This window comes from Nerophis ophidion, linkage group LG21 (genome assembly GCF_033978795.1).
Source record: "Nerophis ophidion isolate RoL-2023_Sa linkage group LG21, RoL_Noph_v1.0, whole genome shotgun sequence".
Classification (NCBI taxonomy): domain Eukaryota; kingdom Metazoa; phylum Chordata; class Actinopteri; order Syngnathiformes; family Syngnathidae; genus Nerophis; species Nerophis ophidion.
The window spans coordinates 9902328-9928435 of NC_084631.1; the positions used below are offsets into that span (position 1 = coordinate 9902328).

The 26108-nt window shown below is 42.1% G+C and overlaps 1 protein-coding gene across 2 annotated transcripts in view; it reads left to right on the top strand.

The window, feature by feature from the left end:
• The first annotated feature begins 902 nt into the window (after positions 1-902).
• selenbp1 (selenium binding protein 1) overlaps positions 903-26108 on the top strand; it is a 42961-nt gene continuing 17755 nt past the window's right edge. The window contains exons 1-5 of one of the 2 annotated variants that reach the window (XM_061881866.1): positions 903-1041; positions 19446-19555; positions 19804-19857; positions 21751-21863; positions 21944-22129. In XM_061881866.1, coding sequence (XP_061737850.1) covers positions 19552-19555; positions 19804-19857; positions 21751-21863; positions 21944-22129 — 357 coding nt within the window. In that variant the 5' untranslated portion in view covers positions 903-1041; positions 19446-19551. Of the gene's footprint in view, positions 1042-19338; positions 19556-19803; positions 19858-21750; positions 21864-21943; positions 22130-26108 lie in introns of both variants that reach the window. The other variant, XM_061881864.1, reaches the window with a different exon arrangement.

Here is a 26108-nt window from a genome sequence, read left to right on the forward strand (position 1 = left end):
CAGGTTTGGTTTTGGAATTGGATTGCATTGTTTTGGTGTTGCTGTGTAATGGTTTGTTGAATTGATTAAAAAAAAAAATCGATTCTGAATTGCACAACGTATTCGAATCGATTTTTTCCCCACACCCCTACTAAATATCAGAAATACAAAAATGTAAATAGCTATGATGTACAGTAATTACAAGACAATAAGTTACAGCAGTTATGGTAGAGGTATTAGTAGTTTTATTGTGAAGAATAAAACTTGAAAATAATTTAGTTACATAAATTCAGTGTCCCCCCAAAAATCTTTAGTAATAAAAACACAAATGAACCTCCATACAAATACTCTAAATTTGGAGTCACTATCCCAGGTATAGTAATATTAAAACATGTTGTGTTTACAAACATAAGTTGTCATGCTGGCACATGACCGCTGCCCCGCCCACTTTTACTGTCACATGCAAACATCCCTGAGTTCTGACCTCAAAAGCAAATGACTAATACTGCAGTCATACGGAATAATGTAAATATAAAAGTCGTGTGATGTATTGGTGCTCAAATCATTTTTTGTTTTAATTTGAGAAAGTACATAATTTAAGGCTTTAACATCTAATTTGTAGCCGCCATTTGAATGTACAGTGCTGTTTTGAAATTACCGTAAGTCTTGAACTATAGAAAGTATTTTAATGGTTGAAATCGGCACTTTTGCGCGATATGCGGGTTATTACGGTAAAGCACTTCAGAGCGGCTCCGAGGAGGCACCTAGCCGTGTGGGCGGGGTTTGCTTACCGAGGCATAACCACGCCCAGCACTCCTTAGAGCTCATTTGATTGGTCGCTGCAAAGCCCCCCTCTTCTTCTTCTTCTTTCATCCTCTCTCGCTGATTTCTCAAGCAGTGCGCCACATTCACCCCCATCGGTCGCTGAGGGAAAATGAATCGCTGTCTCGTTCATTATGACACCTGCTGAATGAATGAAGCATCATCAAGGTAAAGATGGGATGAGAAGTTGACAATATTGCACTCGCCAGTCGTCATTATGCCAAACTTCCACTTTTAGGGGTAAGTTACACTTGTTTTTCATGACATTATTACTGTTAAATAGGATTAAATTGTGATTGCCATGCATGCTTTAATCCAGGGGTCACCAACCTTTTAGAAACCGAAAGCTACTTCTTGGGTACTGATTAATGCGAAGGGCTACCAGTTTGATACACACTTAAATAAATTGACAGAAATAGCCAATTTGCTCAATTTACCTTTAATGAATAAATCTATATATACTTTGTATTTAGAAAATGGGTATTTCTGTCTGTCATTCCGTCGTACATTTTTTTTCCTTTTACGAAAGGTTTTTTGTAGAGAATAAATGATGAAAAAAACACTTAATTGAACGGTTTAAAAGAGGAGAAAACAGGGGAAAAAAATGAAAATTAAATTTTGAAACATAGTTTACCTTCAATTTTGACTCTTTAAAATTGAAAATTCAACCGAAAAAAATGAAGAGAAAAACTAGCTAATTCGAATCTTTTTGAAAAAATAAAAAAATAATTTATGGCATATCATTAGTATTTTTTCCTGATTAAGATTAACTGTAGAATTTTGATGAAATTTTTTGAATAGGTTAAAATCCAATCTGCACCTTGTTAGAATATATAACAAATTGGACCAAGCTATATTTCTAACAAAGACAAATCATTATTTTTTGTAGATTTTCCAGAACAAAAATTTTAAAAGAAATTCAAAAGACTTTGAAATAAGATTTAAATTTGATTCTACAGATTTTCCTTTTTTTTTTTTGGAATTTTAATCATAATAAGTTTGAAGAAATATTTCACAAATATTCTTCATCAAAAAAAACAGAAGCTAAAATAAAGAATAAATAAAAAATTATTTATTATTCTTTACAATAAAAAAATACTTTAACATTGAGTTAAATTGTCAGGAAAGAAGAGGAAGGAATTTCAAAGGTAAAAAGGTATATGTGTTTAAAAAATCTTTTTTAAGGATGCATTTTTTCTCTAAAATTGTCTTTCTAAAAGTTATAAGAAGCAAAGTAAAAAAAAAAAAAAAAATGTATTTAAACAAGTGAAGACCAAGTCTTTAAAACATTTTCTTGGATTTTCAAATTCTGAGTTTTGTCTCTCTTAGAATTAAAAATGTTGAGCAAAGCGAGACCAGCTTGCTAGTAAATAAATACAATTTTAAAAAATAGAGGCAGCTCACTGGTAAGTGCTGCTATTTGAGCTATTCAGGCCAGCGGGCGACTCATCTGGTCCTTACGGGCTACCTGGTGCCCGCGGGCACCGTGTTGGTGACCCCTGGTCTAGAGCAGGGGTCGGGAACCTTTTTGGCTGAGAGAGCCATGAAAGCCAAATATTATAAAATGTATTTCCGTGAGAGACATATAATATTTTTCAACACTGAATACAACTAAATGTGTGCATTTTTAAGTAAGACTAACATTTTAAGAATATAATAAGTATCTTCTTCTTTTTAATAACGTTGTTATTCTGAAGCTAACCAATAATGAGTAAAATAGTTCTTCCCATTAATGCGACTTCTTGAACAGATGCGGTAGAAAACAGTCGGATGGATTAAAATGCCTGAGAATGTTTTATATTTTGAACGTTATTTTTAGCACTGTGATTACCAGCGGAATTATTCATTACTTATCGTTGTGTTTTTCAACCACTGTGCCGTGAGATACAGTCAGGCGTGTCGTGGGAGATTAAGTAATTTCACTTAATTGGGTTAAAAATATTTTTTGCAAACCAGTAATTAGAATCCGCAAATGTGCCATTGTTGAGTGGCATTCCAAGTTCCTTTCACTGGGACTAATGGGCCGAGCCCAGCTTCTGAAAAACAATCCCACACCATAATTTCTCCTCCACAAAATTTCACACTCAGCACAATGCCGTCCGATATCTACCGTTTTCCTGGCAAGCTCCAAAACCAGACTCGTCCATCAGATTGCCAGATGGAAAAGTGTGATTCATCACTCCAGAGAAGCGCGTCTCCACTGCTCTCGAGTCCAGTGGCGACGTGCTTTACACCACTGCATCCCACGTTTTGCATTGGAGTTGGTGATTTTTTTTGGCTTAGATGCAGTTGCTCGGCCATGGAAACCCATTCCATGAAGCTCTCTGCATACTGTACGTGGGCTAATTGCAAGGTCACATGAAGTTTAATGGTCTGGAGGAGCTGACTGCAGAAATTCGGCGACCTCTTTGCACTATGCGCTTCAGCATCCGCTGATCCCTCTCTGTCAGTTTACGTGGCCTACCACTTTGTGGCTGAGTTGCTGTTGTTCCCAAAATTTTTCATTTTCTTATAATAAAGCCGACAGTTGACTTTGGAATATTTAGGAGCAAGGACATTTCACGACTGGATTTGTTGCACAGGTGGCATCCTCTGACAGTTCCACGTGGCCAATTCTTTCACAAATGTTTGTAGAAACAGTCTCCATGCTTAAGTGCTTGATTTTATACACCTGTGGCCGGGCCAAGTCATTAAGACACCGGATTCTGATCATTTGGACGGGTGGACAAATACTTTTGGCAATATAGTGTATATACTGTGGAAGCTGCCCAACACCAAGACGCTGAAAAGGCATCAGTTCTCCAGAAAATGGGTTTATTTAACAAAGGTGGGGGGGGGGGGGGGGGGGGGGGGTATATGCACACTTTATTTTCCAGTAATTGTACTCAACTTAGATCGTTCTCCTAGTCGGGGTACTTTTCATCCTGCATTTCATCACATCAGCATTGTCCAGCACTGGTTGCCTGGCAACAGACAAAGCATCTATTACAAACCTCGTTTCCATATGAGTTGGGAAATTGTGTTAGATGTAAATATAAACAGAATACAATGATTTGCAAATCCTTTTCAAGCCATATTCAATTGAATGCACTACAAAGACAACATATTTGATGTTCAAACTCATAAACTTTATTTTTTTTTTGCAAATAATAATTAACTTAGAATTTCATGGCTGCAACATGTGCCAAAGTAGTTGGGAAAGGGCATGTTCACCACTGTGTTACATCACATTTTCTTTCACCAACACTAAATAAACATTTGGGAACTGAGGAAACTAATTGTTGAAGCTTTGAAAGTGGAATTCTTTCCCATTCTTGTTTTACGTAGAGCTTCAGTCGTTCAACAGTCCGGGGTCTCCGCTGTCGTATTTAACGTTTCATAATGCGCCACACATTTTCCATGGGAGACAGGTCTGGACTGCAGGCGGGCCAGGAAAGTACCCACTCTTTTTTTTTTTTACAAAGCCACGCTGTTGTATCACTTGTGTTGCCGAAATAAGCAGGGGCGTCAATGATAACGTTGCTTGGATGACAACATATGTTGCTCCAAAACCTGTATGGACCTTTCAGCATTAATGGTGCCTTCACAGATGTGTAAGTTACCCACTAATACACCCCCATACCATCACAGATTCTGGCTGTTCAACTTTGCGCCTATAACAATCCGAATGGTTATTTTCCTCTTTGTTCTGGAGGACACCACGTCCTCTGTTTCCAAATATAATTTGAAATGTGGACTCGTCAGACCACAGAACACCTTTCCACTTTGCATCAGTCCATCTTAGGTGAGCTCGGGCCCAGAGAAGCCGGCGGCGTTTCAGGATATTGTTGATAAATGGGTTTGGCTTTGCATAGCAGAGTTTTAACTTGCACTTCCAGATGTAGCTAACAAACGTAGTTACTGACAATGGTTTTATGAAATGTTCCTGAGCCCATGTGGTGATATCCTTTACGCACTGATGTCGGTTTTTGATGCAGTACCGTCTGAGGGATCAAAAGTCCGCAATATCGTCGCTTACGTGCAGTGGTTTCTCCAGATTCTCTGAACTTTTTGATGATTTTACCGACCGCAGATGGTAAAATCCCCAAATTCATCGCAATAGCTCGTTGAGAAATGTTGTTCTAAAACTGTTCGACAATTTGCTTACAAATTGGTGACCCTCGCCCCATCCTTGTTTGTAAATTACTTAGCATTTCATGGAAGCTGCTTTTATACCCAATCATGGCACCCACGTGTCCCCAATTAGCCTGCACACCTGTGGGATGTTCCATATAAGTGTTTGATGAGCATTCCTCAACTTTATCAGTATTTATTGCCACCTTTCTGGGGGAAAAAAGCTGTCTCTGAGCCTGTTTGTTCTGGCTCTGATGCATCTGTAGCGCCTGCCCCATGGTAGCAGGTGGAACAGGTGGTATCCAGGGTGTGTGCTAGCCATGTCCAGCTGGGGAAATTCTGAGAATACTTCACTCTTCTGGCTGGTCCGGGCCTCCGGTTCTCTCATGACTTCCCTCTCATCCTCACCGGAAGTTCCACTACTCCTAAAGGCTGGATTGACTGGGAGTTGCCCTCCACAATGGCCTCCTCTTGCTGACTTTTACTGCCCAGTCCTGTTCAAATAGGGCGCGATCGGTTCCAATTCCCAGTGGAACAGGGAGGTTCTGGATCACACCAGCCAGGACTGTGGTCTCACCTCTCGGTGTCTGCAGATGTAAGGAGGTGGTTGGGTCCTGCTGGACGTCTCAACCATCTCTCTCTCTCGACGGTGGTCGCCAGATCCGCCCGCACCAGTGTGATGGATCCGTCGTACCTAACCCTCCCACTCTCACCGGCAGGATGGCTCGTCTTGTTTGTTCGTGGGCCCAGCAGGATGTGACGTACAGGCTCTGGCGAGGGGTTTCCGATGCAGCTTCCATACTGACGTCCCGACCTCTAGAAAGTCCCAATACAGGTGGTTTTGCCACACACATAGCACCTTTTGGCGGGGTGGGATTCAGGTCCGTGGCACCTGTGCTTTTACATATTGTTGCACCTTTCCTGCTTCCGGCGCCTAGACCGCAGTCAAGGAGCGCAGGGGAGACACTTCTCCAGGGCCGATGGATTCTCGGGGCAACACCCTTCAGTGGGTCTTCACAATTCCGGACTCCAGGGCAAAACGACCAGTCCAGCTATTAGTGGCAAATCATGGCTCTTTATTTACGTCTTGCACACAGTCAAATCCCACACAACACACTAGCCACTCCTCGCCCTCGGCGACCGCTCCCTCTCCTCTTTGACGTCACTCGCCTGCAGCCACACATCAAAGACGCTATTCTCGTAACTAAATGATGGAGGCAATCTCTGGGCTACTTTTTTTTTCCAAGATGGCGCTGCTGTAGTGGCTGCTGTAGGCAGGAGCTCTGTGCTCTTGTGTCATCCTTTTGTGTTTCCCTCCTGTTTTCATGTCTTATTATATTTTTTTGCCTTTTGGTCCGGGACCCTTTGGGACTGTGTGACAAGGGGTGTCACTTTCGTGACCTCTGTGGTGCTTTTTTTTTTTTTTTTGTGGACTTCTGGATCTGCCTCCCGGGAGCCTTTTGGCCATGGAGACCAGCAGCTGGGTGTCTGCCACACTGGAGTCGCTTTGGAGGGACTGGAGGAGATGCGGATGAGGGGACAGGGCTGCGGAGCTAGCACTGAGCGCTGGGACGGAGAGGCTTCGCGGTGTCTTGGCTGGGTGAGCAGGTGTCGGACACCTCAGTCACCTTGGACGTATCCTCGCTCATTCATGCGGACTGGACACTGGCCGAGAGTGGAGTCGGCTGTCTTGGTTGCTTTGTTGGGTCTGCTCCTGCCTCTGGCCATGCTCCCTCCACCCCAGCGGACGATGGCGTGGAACACCACAGAGGCCACCACAGTGGATATGTTTATTTTACTTTTTATTCATAGCTGTATGTAGAAGTGTCTGGTTGTATCTGCTGCTTTAATGTCTTTAATGTCCTCTGTGTTCTTTGATGTTTGATGTTTCCCTCTTACACACATGGAAGAGGGATGTGTACCATGGCTATGAGTTGTTGTTTTTTCCCTTGGCCTCAGTCTGCACCTCCTCTCCAGGGCCCAGGCTAAGACCGTTTTTTATTTTTATTTTGTTTAAATCTTCTATTCCCCCTCCTTGTTTACCTGTATCTCATCTTTTTTGTAAGGGGCGCTGGAAGCTGACAGACCCGTCAGCGATCCTGTTCTGTCTCCCTGTAATGTTTGTCTAAACTTGAATGGGATTGTGCTGAAAATTTTAATTTTCCTGAAGGAACTCTCCTGACGGAATAAATAAAGTACTATCTAATCGAATCTAATCTACTGGTGCAAGCCACTCTTCTCCTCTCTTTGCCATTACGCTCTTCCCCCACCGGGTGGCAGGCTGGTTCACACTTAGGTGTCTTCAACATTTTTGCACTTGGTCATTTTCAAGCAGGGCTACTAGCTCATCTAATGTGTTAGGGCTCACCTAGCTGTCACTTAGCGGGACTTTCTCCGAGGGCCTAAACGCGGGGCAAGCGGCAAGCGGCCTTGTAAGTTTGAATCCAAGGTTGCGGCCTTGACGGTGCCGTGAAACGACACCTAGTAATTAGCCTGGGGTCCAGTAACGGCCAAAGAGTACCCAGTCGGACCCGATGAGTTGTGGAACTGGCAGGTTTTGTACCACTCCAGCTGATACCAGTGCAGCACCTCGAGGTGTCTGAATGCGTATATGGCTCACCGGATACTGGCGGACATCTCCATGTACACACGTCACTGGGATGGTCTCCTCGCTGTGGGGTCCGGCCAGGTCTGTGTGCACCAGGGTCAGAGCGCTACTAATGTCAAGCAATGCATTTGCATCGGCCCCCTGATCTTTACTGGAAGGCTGGCATGCTTTTGTCGTCCACTCCCCGTGTGGAGGCATTGTTTGACCGCATCTGAGCTGGGGGCTGGGGCCACGGACACATCACGGTCACGTTCCGGGCGCACCCAAGACATGGGGTCCAGATGTCCACATACGTAACACATTCGCGGCGATGGCGCTCTCCGGCGGTCGCGGCCTAGCCTCTCTTCCCCGGTTGCTCTGGCCGTTTCCATACGGGTGGCTCTCAGCATCTCTACACTCACTTGGTGGTTCTCTAATAAGGCCGCCAACTCCTCCACAGTTGAACGGCTTTCTTGTGAGTAGGGATGATGTTTGATAAGGAATTATCGAGTTCGAGCCTATTATCGAATCCTCTTATCGAACCCATTCCTTATCGATTCTCTTATCGAGTCCAGATAAGTTGTTGAGGATCGACCGCTCGCCTGTGTATCGGTTGGGGACATCTCTACGCTGCTGATCCGCCTCCGCTTGGGATGGTTTCCTGTGGACGGGACTCTCGCTGCTGTCTTGGATCCGCTTTGAACTGAACTCTCGCGGCTGTGTTGGAGCCACTATGGATTGAACTTTCACAGTATCATGTAAGACCCGCTCCACATCCATTGCTTTCGGTCCCCTAGAGGGGCGGGGTTGCCCACTTCTGAGGTCCTCTCCAAGGTTTCTCATAGTCAGCATCGTCACTGGCGTCCCACTGGATGTGAGTTTTCCTTGCCCTTTTGTGGGTTCTTCCGAGGATGTCGTAGTCGTAATGGTTTGTGCAGTCCTTTGAGACATTTGTGATTTAGGGCTATATAAATAAACGATTGATTGATTGATTGATTGATTGTATATGGAAAAAAAACACAATATTTGGTTGAACAAAAGCTCACTTTTATTATCTGTCGTGGTTTAGATTACAAGAAACGTTAACGTTATCAGACACATACAAAAAGGCTCACGTTAACGTTATCGTTAGCCAGTAATGTTGGTCTTGCTAACATTACTGCTCTGCCGTCCAAAGGCAAAACCTAGTAACTCACTTCTAGCTGATTTTGCGAAAACGAAGGAAAACCAATCCATCTTGATGCTGTCTTACAAAGATCTACAAAGTCATGAAACGTATAGATGTTTTCTTGAGATTTCATTTTCTTGCCGATTGAGCCATGGATTAAATCTGCTCTCCTGAACGTGCGCCCTTTCTCCAGATATTTTATCACAATCTCAGGTGGGCCCCATTCTGCGTTTGCACATTGGGCAAGAGCCGTGTACAGCGTCCAGTTTTTATTTTGACCTCCACAGTTATCTGCCCAAAAGAGTATGCAAGGGGAAGAATCAAGAACAATACATTTAATGAAGGTGCTTGCAACGTCCTGGGCCAATCTTCCAAATATCCCCTCGTGCCATAATATCACAGAATCAGGTTGACCGTCGGCCCCCATTCGTGCAAATGTCTCATTAAAGACAATAAGGCGACTGACAAAGAAGCTCCGATTGGTCCCTTGAGATACTAGGTTTTTCTGTTGTATCTATGCGGTTATGTGGCAGTTGCTAGGTCCTGCCATGCGCGTAACAGCTTACTTACGGAACAAATGACAATATCGCATACACTAATGTAAAGCATATCACCTAGGAACTCCAAAATTATTATCAGCTCAGTTCTGACCAAAATTTAGTTACTGGGTTTTGCATTTGGACGAGAGTGAAGTGAAGTGAATTATATATATATAGCGCTTTTTCTCTGGTGACTCAAAGCGCTTTACGTTTAGCTCGGTTGGTAGAGCGGCCGTGCCAGCAACTTGAGGGTTGCAGGTTCGATTCCCGCTTCCGCCATCCTAGTCAATGCCGTTGTGTCATTGGGCAAGACACTTTACCCACCTGCTCCCAGTGCCACCCACACTGGTTTAAATGTAACTTAGATATTGGGTTTCACTATGTAAAGCGCTTTGAGTCACTAGAGAAAAGCGCTATATAAATATAATTCACTTCACTTCACTTCACGTAGTGAAACCCAATATCTAAGTTACATTCAAACCAGTGTGGGTGGCACTGGAAGCAGGCGGGTAAAGTGTCTTGCCCAAAGACACAACGGCAGTGACTAGGTTGGCAGAAGCGGGAATTGAACCTGCAACCCTCAAGTTGCTGGCACGGCCGCTCTACCAACCGAGCTAAACCGCCCCGCTGTCCTGGTTGACATAAGAGGTAACGTGACTACAAGTGAGCAGATATGCAAATTAACCTTCAACAGTTAACGTTAGTTACTCACCGGCGTCACCGCCACTGTAGCTGGGACTCGGGCAGCTGGCAGAAGAGGGGCGTTCTTCGTCGTCTCTCCCGCTGCTTCTCCACGGTTCTCAAACTTTCAGGTTATGCGCGGCCTGCACTTGTTTCAACATGCTTGTTGTGCTCCCCCCCTTACACGGGAGCGAAGCCTGGCAATAATTGTATATTGCTGCTTCCATGGATGATAAAGTTTGTAACTTTTGGTCGCTAATAAAAAAGCCTTGCCTTTACCGGAAGTAGCAGACGATGTGCGCGTGATGTCACGGGTTGTAGGGCTCCTCACATCCTCACATTGTTTATAATCATGGACACCAGCAGCGAGAGCGACTCGGGCCGAGAAAGCGACAATTTCCCCATTAATTTGAGCGAGGATGAAAGATTTGTGGATGAGGAAATTTAGAGTGAAGGACTAGAAAAAAAAAGGCGATTGTGGGAGCGATTCAGATGTTACTAGACACATTTACTAGGATAATTCTGAAAAATCCCTTATCTTCCTATAGTATTGCTTGTGTTTTAGTGAGATTAAATAGTACCTGAAAGTCGCAAGGGTGTGGCTACGGGTGTGTTGACGCCAGAGTCTCTGAAGGAAGTCACAGCAGCTGCAGCAGGACGGAAGCTCCGCTGATGTCTCAGGTAAGAGGCGCGACTTATTACCACAATTTTCTCACCGAAAAATGGTTGACATGTAGTCGGGATCCATGTTCGCTTGACCGCTCTGATCCATAGTAAAGCTTCACCTCCAGGAATTTTAAACAAGGAAAGACCATGTGTTTGTGTGGCTAAAGGCTAAAGCTTCCCACCTCCATCTTTGTACTTTGATTTCTCCATTATTAATTGAACAAATTGCAAAAGATTCAGGGACACAGATGTCCAGAATACTGTGTAATTATGCGATTAAAGCAGACGACTTTTAGCGGGGATCGGGCTGGAAAATAATGTCCGCTACAACCCGAGACGTCACAAACACGCGTCATCATTCCGCGACGTTTTCAACAGGAAACTCCGCGGGAAATTTAAAATTGTAATTTAGTAAACTAAACGGTATTGGCATGTGTTGCAATGTTAATATTTCATCATTGATCTATAAACTATCAGACTGCGTGGTCGGTAGTAGTGGGTTTCAGTAGGCCTTTAAAGTCTCAATTAACAAACATAAATCTCTCCCACCCGGGGTTCTCAGTCCTTTCCAATTCACACTTCCTTAAAGGGGAACATTATCACCAAACCTATGCAAGCGTCAATATATACCTTGATGTTGTAGACAAAAGACCATGTATTTTTGAACCGATTTCCGAACTCTAAATGGGTGAATTTTGTCAAATTAAACGCCTTTCTGTTTATCGGTCTTTTCGCGATGACGTCAGAACGTGACGTCACCGAGGTAACACATCCGCCATATTTATTTTCACATTACAAACACCGGGTCTCAGCTCTGTTATTTTCCGTTTTTTCGACTATTTTTTGGAACCATGGAGACATCATGCCTCGTCGGTGTGTTGTCGGAGGGTGTAACAACACTAACAGGGAGGGATTCAAGTTGCACCACTGGCAAGAAATCTGCCGCCAGACCCCCATTGAATGTACCAAAGTGTCTGCCGGCGATGCTAAGACAGACATGGCACAGAGATGTACGGATAACCTGCAGATGCATTTGCAACGATTAAGTCAACTAAATCACAAAGGTGAGTTTTGTTGATGTTGTTGACTTATGTGCTAATCAGACATATTTAGTCGCGGCATGACTGCCAGCTAATCGATGCTAACTTGCTACGCTAATCGATGCTAACATGCTATTTACGCTAGCTGTATGTATTTGAAACTAGATACCCACATTTAATGCAAAACAAACACTTACCAATCGACGGATTTAAGTTGCTCCAGTGTCACAAGATGCCAAAGTCCTGATCGTTTGGTCCGCACATTTTACCGGCGATGCTAATAAGGACGCCATGCTATGGGCCACTTCATTAGGTACACCCATGCTATGGCCGAATAGCGTCAATAGCTATTCGCTCAATAGCTTCAGTTTCTTCTTCAATTTTGTTTTCGCTATCTGCCTCCATACTCCAACCATCTGTTTCAATACATGCGTAATCTGTTGAATCGCTTAAGCCGCTGAAATCAGAGTCTAAATCCGAGCTAATGTCGCTATATCTTGCTGTGGTAACCGCCATGTTGTTTGTAATGGCAGCACTGTATGACGTTACAGGGAAATGGACAGTTGCATCGCAAATAGCGAAAATCAAGAACTTTAAAGCTTTTTTTAGGGATATTCCGGGAGGTGTAAAATTTAGAAAAAAACTTCGAAAAATAAAACAAGCCGCTGGGAACTGATTTTTATTGTTGTTAACCCTTTAGAAATTGTGATAATGTTCCCCTTTATGCGATTCAACAGATTACGCATGCATTGAAACGGATGGTTGGAGTATGGAGGCAGATAGCGAAAACGAAATATAGGAAGAAACTGAAGCTATTGAGCGAATGGCTATCGACGCTATTCGGCCATCTTTGCCTTAGCATCGCCGGTAAAATGTGCAGACCAACCATCGGAAGTTTCGCATCTGGTGACACTGGATCAACTTAAATCCGTCGATTGGTAAGTGTTTGTTTGGCATTAAATGTGGGGGGAGGGAAACGCTGGATGTAAATATAGTTTCAAATGTACATACAGCTAGCCTAAATAGCATGTTAGCATCGATTAGCTGGCAGTCACGACGCGACCAAATATGTCTGATTAGCACATAAGTCAACACCATCAACAAAACTCACCTTTGTGATTTCGTTGACTTTATCCTTGCAAATGCATCTGCAGGTTATCCATACATCTCTGTGCCATGTCCGCCTTAGCATTGCCGGTAAAATGTGCAGACACTCCGGCACATTCAATAGGGGTCTGGCAGCAAATTTCTTGCCACTTTCGCATCTTCGGGCCAGTGGTGCAACTTGAATCCCTCCCTGTTAGTGTTGTTACACCCTCCGACAACACACCCACGAGGTATGATGTCTCCAAGGTTCCAGAAAATAGTCGAAAAAAAGGAAAATAACAGAGCTGAGACCCGGTGTTTGTAATGTGTTTGAGAAAATGAAAATTTTGGCTTTTTTACCTGGGTGACGTCACGCTCTGACGTCATCGCTCCGAGAGCGATAAACAGAAAGGCGTTTAATTCGCCAAAAATCACCCATTTAGAGTTCGGAAATCGGTTGAAAAAATATATGGTCTTTTTTTCTGCAACATCAAGGTATATATCAGGGGTAGGGAACCTATGGCTCTAGAGCCAGATGTGTTTTTTTTTGATGACTGCATCTGGCTCTCAGATAAATCTTAGCTGACATTGCTTAACACGATAAGTAATAAATAATTCCGCTGGTAATCACAGTGTTAAAAATAAAGATCAAATTTTAAAACATTCTTATGCATTTTAATCCAACCATCCGTTTTCTATCGCACTTGTCCAAGATGTCGCATTAATGGTAAGAAGTATTATATTTCTTATTGGTTAACTTTAGAATAACAGTGTTATTAAAAAGAATAAGAGACTTATTGTACTCTAAAAATGTTTTTCTTACTTAAAAATGCACGCTTTTAGTTGTACCGTATTTCTTTGAATTGCCGTCGGGGCGCTAATTAATTTAAAACCTCTTCTCACTCCGGTGTTTACCAAAGGCATGCGGTAAATTTAGGCCTGCGCTTATAAATTTGAGTGTGATGTAAGGATACCATCATGAAAAGCACATTTAAAAAAAAATAAAAAGGTTATTATGGTCTTACCTTTACTTATAAATTAAGTCCACGCGCAGCTCCTTCTGATCAAAAGCATCGATAACTCGTTTACAGAAGTCTTCCTTATCTTTCTTCAGTTTTAAAAGTCTCTCTTTCTCGCTGCTTCGATTGAATGTCCAGTTTAGAAAACTGTTTTATTTTTTATATGTAATCCTCCATGTTAAAAGTGCAAGCAATTAACAATTAATTGACAATTGTTGTCACTTCTTCTGCAGCCGAGTAGTCGCAAGAATGATCACTAGCGCCCTCTTCAACCGTGAGGCGGGAGACATTTAATAACTCTTATTTGACACACGCAGCTACGGTATATTAATAAAACATAGCTGCTTACTGTTCTTTTTAGCATATTCAATAGCTTGGACCTAAAATCCTACTGAATAGCTCTTAATCTTCTTCCCTTTATGCGATTTCAAATGATTGAAATCAGCCTCTTCCATTTTGAAAATGATGACAGGTGAAGTGTCACTCGTGCCTTGACGAGTTTTACCCGGCGAAAACTCTAGGCATATGCTAATTATTTGGCAAAACGAGTTGGACCCGGTGGAAATTCTAGACATGCGCTAGTAAAAATAATTATTTTGCGAAACGAGTTTGACCCGGCAGTAATTCTAGGCAAGCGCATACTATATACCCGGCGGCAATTCAAGGAAATACGGTATACAGTGTTAAAAAAAATATTATACGGCTCTCATGGAAATACATTTCGAAATATTTGGCTTTCATGGCTCTCTCAGCCAAAAAGATTCCCGACCCCTGGTATATATTGACGCTCACATAGGTCCGGTGATAATGTTCCCCTTTGAGAAAAGTTTGTAGCTGCAAAGCTGGCGGCAGGTCAGGCTGATTGATTAGGTACAGCGGTATGTTCCGCCCCTCGTAACGCGGGGTGTTGTCTTTTGTGTTCCACTCTGCCTCCATACCATGGCTCCTCCCCTGTGAGATGCCTAAGCTGCTTGAGTGAGACTCCACACATTGCATTAGCAGAGAAAAAAAGTTCCGGAGCCTGACGGAACAGCGTGTGCACATGAAGCCACCTCATTTATGCCTGCCTAGTACCGGCCTTGTTATTAATCATGAAATACAGTTACTAGATTACAAACATGCTCATAAAAATCCTGTAATGATTTATTTTGCAGACAAAAAGTTGCAGACTGTATCCCGTGCTTACATCTCATTGTGCAACATGTGAATGTTTTAAGGTGACCAGGGGTCACCAACCTTTTTGAAACCAAGAGCTACTTCTTGGGTACTGATTAATGCAAAGGGCTACCAGTTTATACACACTTAAATAAATTGCCAGAAATAGCCAATTTTGCTCAATTTACCTTTAATAAATAAATCTATTCACGGTGGCAGAAGGGTTAGTGCGTCTGCCTCACAATACGAAGTTCCTGCAGTCCTGGGTTCAAATCCAGGCTCCGGATCTTTCTGTGTGGAGTTTGCATGTTCTCCCCGTGAATGCGTGGGTTCCCTCCGGGTACTCCGGCTTCCTCCCACTTCCAAAGACATGCACCTGTGGATAGGTAGATTGGCAACACTAAATGTGTGAATGTGAGTGTGAATGTTGTCTGTCTATCTGTGTTGGCCCTGCGATGAGGTGGCGACTTGTCCAGGGTATACCCTGCCTTCCGCCCGATTGTAGCTGAGATAGGCGACCCCGAAAGGGAATAAGCGGTAGGAAATGGATGGAAATAAATCTATATGTATGTATAAATATATATATATATATATATAAAAAATGTCTGTTATTCCGTCGTACATTTTTTTTCCTTTTACGGAAGGTTTTTTTGTCGAGAATAAATGATGAAAAAACCACTTAATTGAACGATTTAAAAAAAGGAGAAAACACAAGAAAAATTAAAATTAAATTTTGAAACATAGTTTATCTTCATTTTCGACTCTTTAAAATTCAAAATTCAACGGAAAAAAATTAGGAAAAAAACTAACTAATTCGAATCTTTTTGAAAAAATTAAAAGAATAATTTATGGAACATCATTAGTCATTTTTCCTGATTAAGATTCATTTTAGAATTTTGATGACATGTTTTAAATAGGTTAAAATCCAATCTGTATTTTGTTAGAATATATAACAAATTGGACCAAGCTGTATGTCTAACAAAGACAAATCATTATTTCTTCTAGATTTTCCAGAACAAAAATTTTAAAAGAAATTCAAAAGACTTTGAAATAAGATTTAAATTTGATTCTACAGATTTTCTAGATTTTCCAGAATATTTTTTTATTTATTTTGATCACTATAAGTTTGAAGAAATATTTCACAAATATTCTTCGTAAAAAAAACGGAAGCTAAAATGAAGAATTAAATTAAAATGTATTTATTATTCTTTACAATATTAATAAAAAATACTTGAACATTGATTTAAATTGTCAGGAAAAAGAAGAAATTATTTAAAAGGTAAAAAGGTATGCGTTTAAAAATCCTAAAATCCTTTTTAAGGTTGTATTTTTTCTCTAAAATTGTCTTTTTGAAAGTTATAAGAAGCAAAGAAAAAACATAAAATAATTTATTTAAACAAGTGAAGACCAAGTCGTTAAAATATTTTCTTGGATTTTCAAATTCCATTTGAGTTTTGTCTCTCTTAGAATTAAAAATATCAATCAAAGCGAGACCAGCTTACTAGTAAATAGATACAATTTAAAAAAATAGAGGCAGCTCACTGGTAAGTGCTGCTTTTTGAGCTATTTTTAGAACAGGCCAGTGGGCGACTCATCTGGTCCTTACGGGCGACCTGGTGCCCGCGGGCACCGCATTGGTGACCCCTGCTATATACTGTATATGATCTGTGAATTGGGTACAATTCTTCTACAGCAGGACCCCCACCCAGACATTCAACACAAAGCTCATGAAAAAAAAAACATTTTTCTTTTAGTTTTCATCATAAGTGGGACAAAAAAATTGATTTTATCAGAAAATAACAAAAAGAGAAAGACAGATGTTGCTGTGTTAAAACATTTGACTAATGCCGGCTTTCTTTCTGTGTTTTTTGTGTAATTATACTAAATCATAATTACACTGCCAAAAAGCTGTGAGCGAAAATATCTTGTGGATATCCTGCGACACTCAAAGCAGAAGCATTTCCAACAATAAAGTCAACGAAATCACAAAGGTGAGTTTTGTTGATGTTATTGACTTATGTGCTAATCAGACATATTTAGTCACGGCATGACTGCAAGCTAATCGATGCTAACATGCTATTTAGGCTAGCTGTATGTACATTTGTAGCTATATTTGCATCCAGCCTTTCCCTCATCCACATTTATTGCCAAACAAACACATACCAATCGGCGGATTCAAGTTGCACCAGTGGTCAAAAGATGCAATCGTTGGTTAGAGGGCGAACGCCGAATTCGTCCTCGTTGCCGCTGTCTGTCGTGATATGGCTCAATAGCTTCAGTTTCTTCTTCAATTTAGTTTTCGCTACCTGCCTCCGTACTACAACCATCCGTTTCAATACATGCGTAATCTGTTGAATCGCTTAAGCCGCTGAAATCCGAGTCTGAATCCGAGCTAATGTCGCTATACCTTTCTGTTCTATCCGCCATGTTTGTTTGTGGTTGACGTCATAGGAAAATGGACGGGTGGATCGATGCTACCTCAGTAGAAGCATTTAAGTCTCACCTTAAAACTCATTTGTATACTCTAGCCAAGGGGTCACCAACGCGGTGCCCGCATGCACCAGGTAGCCCGTAAGGACCAGATGAGTCGCCCGCTGGCCTGTTCTAAAAATAGCTCAAATAGCAGCACTTACCAGTGAGCTGCCTCTATTTTTTAATTGTATTTATATACTAGCAAGCTGGTCTCGCTTTGCTCGACATTTTTAATTACAAGAAAGACAAAACTCAAATAGAATTTGAAAATCCAAGAAAATGTTTTAAAGACTTGGTCTTCACTCGTTTAAATAAATTCATTTAATTGATTAAATCAATTCATTTATTTCAGAAAGACAATTTTAGAGAAAAAATACAACCTTAAAAATTATTTTAGGATTTTTAAACACATATACCTTTTTAAATTCCTTCCTCTTCTTTCCTGACAATTTAAATCAATGTTCAAGTATATTTATTTTTTTTATTGTAAAGAATAATAAATACATTTTAATCTAATTCTTCATTTTTGCTTCTGTTTTTTTGACGAAGAATATTTGTGAAATATTTCTTCACACTTATTATGATTAACATAAAATACAAATATTCTGGCAAATCTAGAAACTCTTTAGAATCAAATTAAAATCTTATTCCAAAGTCTTTTGAATTTCTTTTAAAATTTTTGTTCTGGAAAATCTAGAAGAAATAATGATATGTCTTTGTTAGAAATATAGCTTGGTCCAATTTGTTATATATTCTAACAACGTGCAGATTGGATTTTAACCTATTTAAAACATGTCATCAAAATTGTAAAATTAATCTTAATCAGCAAAAACTGCTAATGATGTTCCATAAAATTCTTTTTTTAATTGTTTCAAAAAGATTCAAATTAGCTAGTTTTTCCTCTTCTTTTTGAATTTTAAAGAGTCAAAATTGAAGAGAAACTGTTTCAAATTTTAATTTTCCTTTTTTTCCTTATTTCTCCTCTTTTAAACCGTTCAATTAAGTGTTTTTTCATCATTTATTCTCTACAAAAAAACTTCCGTAAAAGGAAAAAAAAATGTAAGACTGAATGACAGACAGGAATACCCATTTTTTTTAATATAAAGTACATATAGATTTATTCATTAGAGGTAAATTGAGCAAATTGGCTATTTCTGGAAAATTATTCAAGTGTGTATCAAACTGGTAGCCCTTCATTAATCAGTACCCAAGAAGTAGGTCTTGGTTTCAAAAAGGTTGGTGACCCCTGCTCTAGCCTTTTAAATAGACTCCCTTTTTAGACCAGTTGATCTGCCGTTTCTTTTCTTTTTCTCCTCTGTCCCACTGGCCATGGATGACGTGCTAGCTGTCCTGAGTCGTGACCCAGGATGGACCGCTCGCCTATGGGGACATCCCTGCACTGTGGATCCGCCTCCGCTTGTGGTGGTTTCCTGCTGGCTCCACTGTGGACGGGACTCTCTCTGCTGTGTTGGATCCACTTTGGACTGGACTCTCACGGTCGTGTTGGATCCACTATGGATTAAACTTTCACAGTATCATGTTAGACCCGCTCGACATCCATTGCTTTCGGTTGCCCTAGAGGGGGGGGTAGCCCACATATGCAGTCCTCTCCAAGGTTTCTCATAGTCATTGTCACCGACGTCCCACTGAGTGTGAGTTTTTCCTTGCCCTTATGCGTGCTCTACCGAGGATGTTGTTGTGGTTTGTACAGCCCTTTGAGACACTAGTGATTTAGGGCTATATAAGTAATCATTGATTGATTGATATAACGATGGTTAAAATCAGGCACTTTGAAGCCGGTTTTCGGGATATTGTGTGACGGGTAAAATTCTGAGAAAAACTTTGAAGAAAAAAAAAAAAAAAAAGCCACCGGGAACTGATTTTTTTTCGGTTTTAACCCTTCAGAAATAGTTATAATGTTCCCCTTTAACTCACCTGTTAGAAAAGACAAACTGAAAAATGTGGTTCCTCCAGTCACTTTTCACCTGTTCTCCAATGTGTTTTTTTTAAGTGCTGCAGATGACTCGGCACATTTTGAGCTTCAAGTCAGTTACTCGCCTGAGACGCAAAAAAACAAGAGTCCAACAGGAAGCCCCGCCCACTCTTTTCTGCTCCCAGGTCAGCCCCTCGCGGCTCATTGGTGTGCTCGGGACCATAAGAGCAGCCGTTTGGGGGCCGCCGGCGCTCATTTTCGGAGGATCTGCTGCCACCAGGAGAAGTCGTCATGGGTGAGTGCTCGCCATCACGTACGTGCACCACATGACACTCACGCCACTTGCTGCGCACACGCGCTTCCAGGTGTGTGTGTGTGTGTGTGTGTGTGTGTGTGTGTGTGTGTGCGTGTGTATGGGGGGTCTTGCATAAGTCTGACCTGCTACGACCCATGCAATTGTTGTACCTTGGCCTCCGTCCATGACCTTTGACCCCTCAAGCCCAGTCCTGTCCTCATGTGACCTTTGACCCCCTTTGTGTTCAGCCAGCTGTTCAGGATGTGGACCGGGGTACCGCACCCCGCTGGACGCCATGAAGGGTGAGACCCCTGTTTGTGTGTGCGTGCGCGTCAGAGTGTGTGTGTGTGTGTGCACGATAGTGTGTGTGTGCGTGCGTGTGTGTATTTGTGAGCATGTGCATGTGTGCATGCAAGAGTGTGTATGTGTGAGTACATGCGAGTCAAAGTGTGTGTGTGAGAGTGTGTGAGTGTAAGTGAACAAATGTCTGTTTGCCTCTGTGTGTTTGTGAGCATGTGCATGCAAGAGTGTGTAGGTGTGAGTGAATGCGGGTCAAAATGTGTGTGTGTGTGTGTGTGTAAGTGAACAAATGTCTGTTTGCATGTGTGTGTTTGTAAGCATGTACATGTGTGCATGTAAGAGTTTGTACAGTATGTGTGAGTGCATGCGAGTCAGTGTGTGTGTGTGTGTGTGTGTGTGTGTGTGTGTAAGTGAACAACTGTCTGTTTGCATGTGTGTGTTTGTGAGCACGTGCATGTGTGCATGCAAGAGTGTGTATGTGTGAGTGCATGCGAGTCAAAGTGTGTGTGTGTGTGTGTGTGTGTGTGTGTGTGTGTGAGTGAACAAATGTCTGTTTGCATGTGTGTGTTTGTGAGCATGTGCATGTGTGCATGCAAGAGTATGTATGTGTGAGCGCATGCGAGTCAAAGTGTGCGTGTGTGTGCACATGCACTATAGCGTGTTCAAGTGTGTGTGTGCACGCGCATGTGTGTGTGTAAGTGAACAATTGTCTGTTTGCATGTGTGTTTGTGAGCATGTGCATGTGTGCATGCAAGAGTGTGTATGTGTGAGTGCATGCAAGTCAAAGTGTGTGTGTGTGTGTGTGTGTGTGTGTGTGTGTGTGTGTGTGTGTGTGTGTGTGTGTGAGTGTAAGTGAACAAACGTCGGTTTGGATGTGTGTTTGTGAGCATGTGTGTTTGTGTGCATGTGCAGGTGTGCATGCAGGAGTGTGTATGTGTGAGTACATGCGAGTCAAAGTGTGTGTGTGTGTGTGTGTGTGTGAGTGTAAGTGAACAAATGTCTGTTTGCCTGTGTGTGTTTGTGTGCATGTGCAGGTGTGCATGCAAGAGTGTGTATGTGTGAGTACATGCGAGTCAAAGTGTGTGTGTGTAAGTGAACAAATGTCTGTTTGCATGTGTGTGTTTGTGAGTGCATGTGTGCATGCAAGAGTGTGTATGTGTGAGTGCATGCGAGTCAAAGTGTGTGTGTGTGTGCACATGCACAATAGCGTGTTCAAGTGTGTGTGTGTGTGTGTGTGTGCGCGCGCGTGCGTGTGTGTGTGTAAGTGAACAAATGTCTGTTTGCATGTGTGTGTTTGTGAGCATGTGCACGTGTGCATGCAAGAGTGTGTACGTGTGAGTGCATGCGAGTCAAAGTGTGCGTGTGTGTGTGTTTGTGTGTGAGTGTAAGTGAAGAAACGTCTGTTTAGATGTGTGTTTGTGAGCATGTGTGTTTGTGTGCATGTGCAGGTGTGCATGCAAGAGTGTGTATGTGTGAGTGCATGCGATTCAAAGTGTGTGTGTGTGTGTGTAAGTGAATAAATGTCTGTTTGCATGTGTGTGTTTGTGAGCATGTGCATGTGTGCATGCAAGTGTGTACGTGTGAGTGCATGCGAGTCAAAGTGTGTGTGTGTGTGTATGTGTGTGTAAGTGAACAAATGTCTGTTTGCATGTGTGTGTTTGTGAGCATGTGCATGTGTGCATGCAAATGTGTGTGTGTGAGTGCATGCGAGTCAAAGTGTGTGTGTGTGTGTGTAAGTGAACAAATGTCTGTTTGCATGTGTGTTTGTGAGCATGTACATGTGTGCATGTAAGAGTTTGTACAGTATGTGTGAGTGCATGCGAGTCAGTGTGTGTGTGTGTGTGTGTGCGCACATGCACAATAGTGTGTTCAAGTGTGTGTGTGTGTGTATGAAGGTCCCCGTGAGGAGATAGTGTACCTGCCGTGCATCTACCGCAACACGCCAACCCGCAAAGCCGACTACCTGGCCACGGTGGACGTTGACCCCAAATCTCCGTCGTACTGCCAGGTGAGGACACGCCTCCCCATCCTGTTTTTCTTTTCCCGTGACCCGGCCTGACCGGACCTCTGACCTTTTCCCGGGTTAAGGTGGTCCACCGCCTGCCGATGCCCAACCTTCACGACGAGCTCCACCACAGCGGATGGAACGCCTGCAGCAGCTGCTTCGGCGACGCCTCCAAGAAACGCAACCGCCTCATCCTGCCCTCGCTCATTTCCTCGCGGGTCTACGTGGTCGACGTCGGCACAGATCCTCGGGCGCCGACAATCCACAAGGTGGGGGCCAACCAATGCCTTTCTTTCACTTTTCTCTTTGCCACTTACAAAAAATAATCATAGTAATAATAATAATAATAGTAATAACAACAATAGTGATAATAACAATAATGATAGTAATAATAATGATGATGATGATGATAATAATAATGATGATGATAATAATAATAATAATGATGATGTTACTAACAACAATAATTATAATCATAGTAATAATGATGATAGAAATAATAATTATGTTAATAATGATAATAATGTTAATAATAGTAATGATAGTAATAATAATAATGTTAGTGACATTAATAATGATGATAGTAATAATAATGATACAATTAATAATAATGGCATTAATGATAAAAATGATAAAGGAAATTAATTATTTGAATAATAATTATAAAATAATGATAATTATAATAATAATAACAAAAATAATAATGTAAATACTAATATTAATAATATAAAATTGATAATAACACCTGTAATAATTACTGACAGTAAAATAATAATAAAAATGATAATACAGTATTAATAATGTTAATAATAATAATAATAATAATATAAATAACAATAATAATAAAAATAAGAAGAATACAAATAGTAAAAATAGTCATGATAATAATGATGATATAATAACAATATAAATAATAATATTGGTAATGATAGTAATAATAATAACAATAATAATGATGATGATAATAATAATGATATGTTACTATCAACAACAATTATAATCATAGTAATAATGATGGTATAAATAATAATTATGATAATAATAATAATTATTTTAATAGTAATGATAGTAATAATAATAATGTTAGTGCCATTAATAATGATGATAATAATAATAATGATAAAAATAATAATAATGGCATTAATGAAAACAATAATGATAAAGGAAATTAAGTATTTCAATAATAATTATAAAATAATGATAATAATAATAATAATAACAACAATAATAATATTAATTTAAATAATAATATTAATAATATAATATATTTATAATAACACCTGTAATAATAACAGTAAAATAATAATAATAATGTTAATGTTAATAATGATAATAAAATAAGTAACAATAATAATAATACAAAAAGTAAACATTGTCATAATAATAATAATAATATAATAATAATATAAATAATAATGTTGGTGATTATAATGATAATATGAATAATAATGACAATACAAATACTAACAATAATAATAATAAAAACAATAATAATAATGGAAATTTTAATAATAATAATGATAATAATAATAATATTAACAATGATAATAACAATAACGAAACAAATAATAATAATGATGATAATAAGAAACATAATTTGCAACTCCAGTAGGAATTGGGTGTGAAAGCCCTATGTGCACAAGCCGCCAAAATTCTGGGAAAACCGGGAAAATGTTAATGCTAGCGCAAGATAAGAATGAGTCAGTGTTGAAATTTTTTGAGTCAGTGGCAAAATGTTGATGGAGTCACAGTCTGAATTGAGAATCTTTTTTGAGTTTTGGATCCCCAAGAACTTACCGTAAGTACGATTTTTTATTTATTTTATAATGTATTTTTTTGGACTGCTCCAACACATAATAATGAATAAAAAACAATGTTGTTATGAATTATTAACCTCTTTAAGACTCCAATTACTTCATATCAGATATTCCACTTTGAAATTTATTTTAGGAAAATATTGCATATTTTTTTTCTCCTCTCTGAGCTGCAACCTTATCGTGGTAGAGGAGTTTGCGTGTCCCAATGATACTAGGAGCTATGTTGTCCAGGGGCATAAAGCCCTCTGGTAGGGTCTCCCAAGGCAAACAGGTTCTAGGTGAGGGATCAGACAAAGAGCAGCTCGAAGACCTTTATGAAGAAGAAACATCATGGACCCAGATTTCCCTCGCCCGGACGCGGGTCACCGGGGCCCCCCTCTGGAGCCAGGCCCGGAGGTGGGGCACGATGGCGAGCGCCTGGTGGCCGGGCCTGTTCCCATGGGGCCCGGCCGGGCACAGCCCGAAGAGGCAACGTGGGTCACCCCTCCAATGGGCTCACCACCCATAGCAGGGGCCATAGAGGTCGGGTGCATTGTGAGCTGGGCGACAGCCGAAGGCAGGGCACTTGGCGGTCCGATCCTCGGCTACAGAAGCTAGCTCTTGGGACGTGGAACGTCACGTCACTGGGGGGGAAAGAGCCTGAGCTAGTGCGCGAAGTCGAGAAATTCCGGCTGGATATAGTCGGACTCACTTCGACGCACAGCAAGGGCTCTGGAATCACTTCTCTCGAGAGGGATTGGACCCTCTTCCACTCTGGCGTTGCCGGCAGTGAGAGGCGACGGGCTGGGGTGGCAATTCTTGTTTCCCCCCGGCTCAAAGCCTGTACGTTGGAGTTCAACCCGGTGGACGAAAGGGTAGCCTCCCTCCGCCTTCGGGTGGGGGGACGGGTCCTGACTGTTGTTTGTGCTTATGCACCAAACAGCAGTTCAGAGTACCCACCCTTTTTGGGAACGCTCGAGGGAGTACTGGAAAGTGCTCCCCCGGGTGATTCCCTTGTCCTACTGGGAGACTTCAACGCTCACGTTGGCAACGACAGTGAAACCTGGAGAGGCGTGATTGGGAAGAATGGCCGCCCGGATCTGAACCCGAGTGGTGTTTTGTTATTGGACTTTTGTGCTCGTCACAGTTTGTCCATAACAAACACCATGTTCAAACATAAGGGTGTCCATATGTGCACTTGGCACCAGGACACCCTAGGCCGCAGTTCCATGATCGACTTTGTAGTTGTGTCATCGGATTTGCGGCCTCATGTTATGGACACTCGGGTGAAGAGAGGGGCGGAGCTTTCTACCGATCACCACCTGGTGGTGAGTTGGCTGCGATGGTGGGGGAGCATGCCGGACAGACCTGGGAGGCCCAAACGCATTGTGAGGGTCTGCTGGGAACGTCTGGCAGAGTCTCCTGTCAGACAAAGTTTCAATTCCCACCTCCGGAAGAACTTTGAACATGTCACGAGGGAGGTGCTGGACATTGAGTCCGAGTGGACCATGTTCCGCACCTCTATTGTCGAGGCGGAAGATCGGAGCTGTGGCCGCAAGGTAGTTGGTGCCTGTCGGGGCGGCAATCCTAAAACCCCTTGGTGGACACCAGCGGTGAGGGATGCCGTCAAGCTGAAGAAGGAGTCCTATCGGGTCCTTTTGGCTCATAGGACTCCGGAGGCAGTGGACAGGTACCGACAGGCCAAGCGGTGTGCAGCTTCAGCGGTCGCGGAGGCAAAAACTCGGACATGGGAAGAGTTCGGGGAAGCTATGGAAAACGACTTCCGGACGGCTTCGAAGCGATTCTGGACCACCGTCCGCCGCCTCAGGAAGGGGAAGCAGTGCACTATCAACACCGTGTATGGTGCGGATGGTGTTCTGCTGACCTCGACTGCGGATGTTGTGGATCGGTGGAAGGAATTCTTCGAAGACCTCCTCAATCCCACCAACACGTCTTCCTATGAGGAAGCAGTGCCTGGGGAATCTGTGGTGGACTCTCCTATTTCTGGGGCTGAGGTCGCTGAGGTAGTTAAAAAGCTCCTCGGTGGCAAGGCCCCAGGGGTGGACGAGATCCGCCCGGAGTTCCTTAAGGCTCTGGATGCTGTGGGGCTGTCTTGGTTGACAAGACTTTGCAGCATCGCGTGGACATCGGGGGCGGTACCTCTGGATTGGCAGACCGGGGTGGTGGTTCCTCTCTTTAAGAAGGGGGACCGGAGGGTGTGTTCCAACTATCGTGGGATCACACTCCTCAGCCTTCCCGGTAAGGTTTATTCAGGTGTACTGGAGAGGAGGCTACGTCGGATAGTCGAACCTCGGATTCAGGAGGAACAGTGTGGTTTTCGTCCTGGTCGTGGAACTGTGGACCAGCTCTATACTCTCGGCAGGGTTCTTGAGGGTGCATGGGAGTTTGCCCAACCAGTCTACATGTGCTTTGTGGACTTGGAGAAGGCATT